Source organism: Psammomys obesus, unplaced genomic scaffold (genome assembly GCF_907164565.1).
Source record: "Psammomys obesus unplaced genomic scaffold, mPsaObe1.curated_primary_1811, whole genome shotgun sequence".
In the NCBI taxonomy this organism is placed as follows: domain Eukaryota; kingdom Metazoa; phylum Chordata; class Mammalia; order Rodentia; family Muridae; genus Psammomys; species Psammomys obesus.
In genome coordinates this window covers 466,762-472,761 of record NW_026592325.1, presented here as the reverse complement: position 1 = coordinate 472,761, position 6,000 = coordinate 466,762, and the positions used below count along the sequence as shown (strand labels likewise).

At 54.5% G+C, this 6,000-nt stretch overlaps 1 protein-coding gene across 1 annotated transcript in view; it reads right to left on the bottom strand.

The window, feature by feature from the left end:
- Positions 1-1,449: 1,449 nt before the first annotated feature.
- Positions 1,450-6,000, bottom strand: part of Wscd1 (WSC domain containing 1) — a 29,650-nt gene continuing 25,099 nt past the window's right edge. Inside the window, exons 7-8 of the mRNA XM_055613120.1 lie at positions 3,852-4,052; positions 1,450-2,565 (exon numbers count right to left, since the gene is read on the bottom strand). Of these exons, the coding sequence (XP_055469095.1) occupies positions 2,213-2,565; positions 3,852-4,052 (554 nt within the window). The 3' untranslated portion in view covers positions 1,450-2,212. The remainder of the gene's footprint in view (positions 2,566-3,851; positions 4,053-6,000) is intronic.

Below are 6,000 nucleotides of genomic sequence, written 5' to 3'. Positions count from 1 at the left end.
AAAACAAAATAAAAAGACACGGATGTGGGAACAGGACTTGTAGGCAGGAGGTGGAGTGTGATTAAGGAAGAACAGACTCTGCAGGAAGGACATGGCAGCTTAGGACCAGATATGCCTCTGGGGGAGGCAGTTCTGTGGTAATGCTACCCCTCCATACACCCAGATATGGACCCCAAGCCCACGGTCTAGCCAGGGAGCATCTCAGGGCTTTCCTAGGATCAACCTCTCAACTGTCCACACTGCTTCTCCTATACAGCTTTGGGTTGGGGGATGTTTCCCTATGGCCTTCCTACACCCTGCTGGGGTCCCCTTACATGGAAAAGGCCTCCCGAGTTAGGTCCATTTTGCTCTTCACACTTGTCAGGGCCCACCGATCCCTACCCCTTACTCCCACACCTGTCCCCTGCTCACAAAATACACCCATCTTTGAGCACAAGACAGGCAGCAAGGGTGGCCCAAGAAGGCTGTGAACATAAGCGGTCATTCTGGTCTCAGGCTGGCAGGCTGGGCTGAAAGCTAAAAGGCTGTAAGTCCATTTCCACGTCCCTCCTCTGTCCTCACCTTCCACTCCTTCGTCCCACTGCACAGGTAAAGGGACCTGCATATAGGGATATACCATCACTGTACCCCAAGGTTTCTAGGCCTCTGAACCTCTGAAGTGTGTATGTGCTCTTTGCCCAACTGTTCTTCCTTATTAGCAGGGGTCATGCCCATTCAAAACCACCTCAGGACTGCCGTGAAGCACTCCCTGAAGATCTTGGAGATGTAGCTCAGCATTTGTGAGACACATACATTCCTGTTTCTGATTTTCCACGCTCACCAGGACAATCCCAAGGTGGTGAGAAGGGCAGGAAGGGGGCTAGAAGGAGCTGTCACACCCATTTTCTCCCTGTGAGCAGCACAGAGGGCAGAGTGAGGATGACTGAGGAAAACCCTGTCAGTATCTTTCTGTCGTTCAGTGAAAGAAAAGCACCGAGGGGGAGAAGCATTGTTGGCTACAGAAATAAAGCCATAGGATGTGGCAGAGGCAGTGGCATGGCAGCAGTGTCAGAGTGAACGCGGTATCAGGGAGCGCTCTGTCACGGGGGGAGGCAGGGGTGTGTGTGTGTGTGTGTGTGCCAGGCTAGCCTCAGATTCACTATGTAGCTAGAGAGTCTGACTCTAGGGCTTCCACCTCCCAAGTTCTCCGACTGTCTCTCTCTAGGCTTGGTTTGCATACTTTTCTGTGTGACCTCCACAGAGCTGGGGCGTGTGGGGAAACTGGTCCTAGTGGCCCTGAGACATACCACCCAGGGCCTCTCCTGCCACCACGGGCTCTTCCTCTGGCATATGGCATCCCTTGGGTCTGGAGATCCCTGGAGGCCAAGCCCCCATCCCATCCTTGGGCCCTGACTCCTTACCAGAAGCATTTGATGCCTCAGCTTCCAAAGAGAGTTGGACAAGAAGCAAGCGGAGCATTCTGAGCTGCCCTGACGTTGTTATTTGAAAGAGGGTGATGGGTATGCTGAACGGTAGTGGCTAAAAGTTAACACGTGTGCCTGGAGGTGTGAGGGTGGGGGCAACAGTGGGTTCCACGCTGCCACAGTGTTGTCAGTCCCCATCCAGGGAGAAGAGAGAGGCAGAGAGACCGTGTTTGCAGTGCCAGGATGTCACAGCACACACATTTATGGGATGTCGGACAAGCAGCCAGGGTCACACAGTACTTAGCAGCCACAGTCCGTCTGTGTCCCTCCATCCCCACAGTTCCCAGTGTACTGCTCCGGTCAACAAGGCCTGCCCGGCACAGCGTTCCGGAGCCCAGGGCCTCCCAGAGCCTTGGGTGTGTGCACATGTGTATGTGTGAGGCAGACAACCATACGCAGGTGCCTGCGTGTACGCGTCCACCCTGCGTCCACCCTGGCTGGGTGTGCAAAGCTGGGAGTGTTGGGCCCACCTGCTCAAGTGGCTTGAGCACAGTAAAATGGGCCCCGACTCGGGGTGGTGCCTAAGTGTGTCTGAGGGTGTGTAAGTGTCTGGCAAGGCATGTCCTGTGACGCGCATCTCTCCGGGTGGGCTCTGTGCTGCCCAGGACCCCCTGCGCATGAAGCAGCTCCCGCAAGAGCACCCTGCTGACCGTGGACCAGCCGCCATGCATCCCAGGGTCCATGGACCAGTGCAGTAGAGCAGTGCCCAGCTCGTTAGTGCAGCTCCAATCAGCAGGGGCAGAGCGGGCCTATCTGGGCACATATTCCCTGGGCAGCCCAGCCCAGTTGTGGTCACGCAAGGCCTGGTCCACTGTCCTGATATGGCCATTGATCAAGTCCTTCATCTCAGGCGTGAAGGGTTCCTGATCGTGAGGGCGCCGGCCACGCCGCCTGAAGCTGCCTTCTTTGTTGTTCTCCACGCAGAGAAGCCGCTCCTCACTCACCGACACGTTGAGGAAGGCCACCATCTCCCGCAGTGTGGGCACCAGGCTGCGTCGCAGCTCCTCATAGTGCACAACCAGCAGCCGCTTCCCATACTTGAGCCAGTCTAGGACGTGTGAGGACCACCATGAGGCGTAGCTGTTCACGAAGTCTGGCCATTCTGGAGCAAGGAGAGAAGCGCTGCGTCAGGGCTGCCTTCCGGGGCTACTGGCTCTGTAGGGCCTGCCTAGGGGGCAGAGCTGCCAGTTTTAGACTTCTCACTCCCGCTGACCCACTTGGGAGTCCACTATCAGGTTAGACCTGGAAGAGTCCTAGGACTTGACTCTTGAGTCTGAACTTGGGCAACAAACAGCCTGCCGTGGGCCAAGGGAAAGCTACCTTTTTTGACCTTTGGGACTATCCGGGACAGCAAGAAGTGTATGTGGGCCCCAGGGTATGATGTCATAGAGAGATAAAAGGATCAAAATCCAGAGGAAGCCCAAGCGATCCATCTCATGTCAGGAAACCTGGGTGATATGTGTTACAAACATATGTGTTACAATCATATATCACCCTGTAATAACATAACAATGTTTGTAACATATACTGAACATGTAACGATGAACATGTGACAATATATGTTTGTACATTGTATATCTGTATATTGACATACACTGAAGTCCTTAGACCAGGATGATGGCATGTACAGAAGGGGCTTTTGGGAGGCAGGCTAGGTTAGATGAGGCCATGGAGCAGAGGTCCCTTGAGATGGGATTAGGAACAGGCTTCTCTGCCATGAGGCCATGCAGCACTGTCTGAAAGCTTAGAGAAAGGCCTCACCAGACATTGAGTCACTCTGCTTCTAGAACCACAAAGAATAAAGAACGATTACTGAAGCCCCTCCCTTCATCTGTGATGCCTTGTTACGGTTGTTCAAGCTGACTAGGAAGGAGGGCTGGAGACCAGCACTGCCAGCCACCACCCAGGCGCCCTGGACAGATCAGGCTACTCTGCAGGCACATCTGGAAATGTGGATCTACAGAGATCTCCCTCCCGACTACAGCAGCCAGTGAGGGCAGCCTAGGAAGGACCGCCACGCCAACCTCTGAACACAAAGCGGGCATGCACAGCCTCTTCCCATCTCTGAATGGCATGTGGGTATGGCCTCATCTTCTAAAGGAGGATCTAACTGACTCCAGCAGAGAGGCAGACAAGGCCATGCCAGCTAGAGCTGGCTCAGGTCCGGGCAAGCTCTGGGTCTCCATGCCCTCATCACCCACCTAGGAGTGGAGAGAAGAGAATTTTGGCCTGCCGCCTGCATGGCAGTCACATAAAATGAGACACTGCGCGGACAGAGAAAGCTTGGAGAAGGTGGGAAAGAAGTGACTGCAGCCAGGCCCTTCCACAGCCAGGAGTGTGCATTCTGAGCCTGCAGTCAGTCCCCTGCTCAGGCCACCCATCCCTCACCTTTGCTCTTCCAGTTGCGGTCAGGGGCATAGCCCAGGTGTCCGGCGCATTTCCTGTTGAATTCAGCAACTAGGGACCGGTAGGGGTTCCGGATCAGCAGGATGGCAGAGTCAAACATCTCAATCTCCCTCCGGCCACTCTCGTGCGTCTTCACACAGATGGTGCGCCGGCTCCGCCAATGGTCCTTCTCACCCTTGAACCCTGCTCAGGGGGAATGGAAGGACCTCTGCAGAGGAAGGTTCCCCCGCTCTCATTTGGGGTGATCCTACTTCCACCATAACACAAGGACTGACGCCACCTGAGGGGACTCTTTCGGGGCGTGGCAGATATACCGACAGGAGAAGCCTCCAGGGGAGTGACTCTCGACTCAGGTAAAGTGTTAACAGGAGGTGTCTACCAGTGGGGAAAATGATGTCCACATTTACAAAAGGCAAATTACCTACTGCAGCCCCCAGGGGTCAAAGGGCAGGGTCCTGACCTATGGACACAGAAGGTGACACACATGTTGGGCTTTCCAGGGAGATTATCTTAGAGGAGCATTGTAAAGAACTTTGTCCCAGACGAAGACTGAGGCTCAGGCGGGTGGGGCATGTATACAGCATCTCCACGACTACAGAGCTCCGCTCACATGCCTGTGGTGTTCCTGTAAAGCCCCTACCTTAGTGGCTGTCCTCATGCCACATGCTGTCACAGGTCCATGGACTATCACCTGAGTACAGGTTCTCTATTCCAGGCTCCAGAGCAGTTCCTCACCCACAGCATTTGAAGGCCCACAACCTTGTCTCCATGAATGGAGAGTTATCCCCCAGACCAACATCTCCGCTCCCTGCATCCTTCCCTTGGCTCGTTGGGAAAGCACTGTGCACTCAGAACCCAAGTGACAACTGGTTGAAAGACCAGACTGCACTCATTGGTCCCTAGATTCCGTAAGTCCTTGTGGCTCCCTGTGGGGAGCTGTGGACCATTTGACGGCTGGTGCTGTCAGCTCGGTAGGTTGGACCCAGCTAGGAGACAGGGGTGCACTGCACACCTTCGAGGGGCCATGAAGCCCCCGGTTATGCCCGTGAGGGGCCATCTTGATTGCGTTACCTGAGGGAGGAAGACCCTACCCTAGAAGAAGGTGACACCATTCCCTGAACTAGAGTTCTGAACCTTGGAAGAGGAGGAAGCTAGCTGAGCACCGCATCCATCGCTTCTGTTCTTCCCCACCATGGATGGATACAGTGTCCCCACCCACCCCAGCCTCCTGCTCCCCTGACTTCCCCGATGGATTCCATCTCAAACTGTGAGGCAGATAAACTCTTCCTTTCTTGAGTTGCCTTTGTCAGGGTATTTTGACACAGCAGCAGGAAGGATATATATGACAGCAATAATGGAATAAAAGCAGACCCCGACTTAAGAGGCTGTGGACTAGAATGTGGCGTCGCCCAGCTGCAGAGCAGAGGAGCTCAAGGATACACAGCTGAAGAGATTTCAAAGTGGGACATTCTGGAAAGATGTTGCCTGGAGCCCCTAGCCCATAGGTCAGCCTCACCCAGGACACCCAGCTCAGAGAACAGGCTCCATACATCTCCACAAGCTTGTCTTGGAGTTTTGGAAACAAGAGTCCAGATGCCTCCCTTTGGCAGTGGTTGCAAAACCTCCATATCTACAGGGGCAGCAGCGCTTCCCTGGTACCTGGAGAAAGGCAACTTTCAAACCCAGAAGTGGGGATTGCCCAGCAAAGCTCGCTACTGCCAAATACCAGAAGCCCTTGCCTTGACTGATCTTACCAAACAGGCTAGGATGCCATAAAAGGATGACTGAAACTGACTAAGTTAATGTCAGGCTGCTGTCTGAGAGCCCACAGCCCAGGTGCCTTCTGGCAGCACTGAACCTGGCTAGTCCACTCTTTGGCCAACTATCTACATGTAGACACGGGCAGTTGGTACAGGCCTTCCAGGCAAACACTGTAGGTCACTGCAGCCTGGGCACAGAGGCCAGCCAGAGAAAGCAGGGTCATGTGCTCAGCTGGCAGTGGCCCCCCACATCTGCAGGCGCCCCAGCATCTCTATAAGGTGGGGCTGACATACTGCTACTTGAGCACTTGCCGCCAAACAGGGCCCATCTGTCCCTCTAGATTGTTTTTGTTTGACAGTATCAGCTTTTT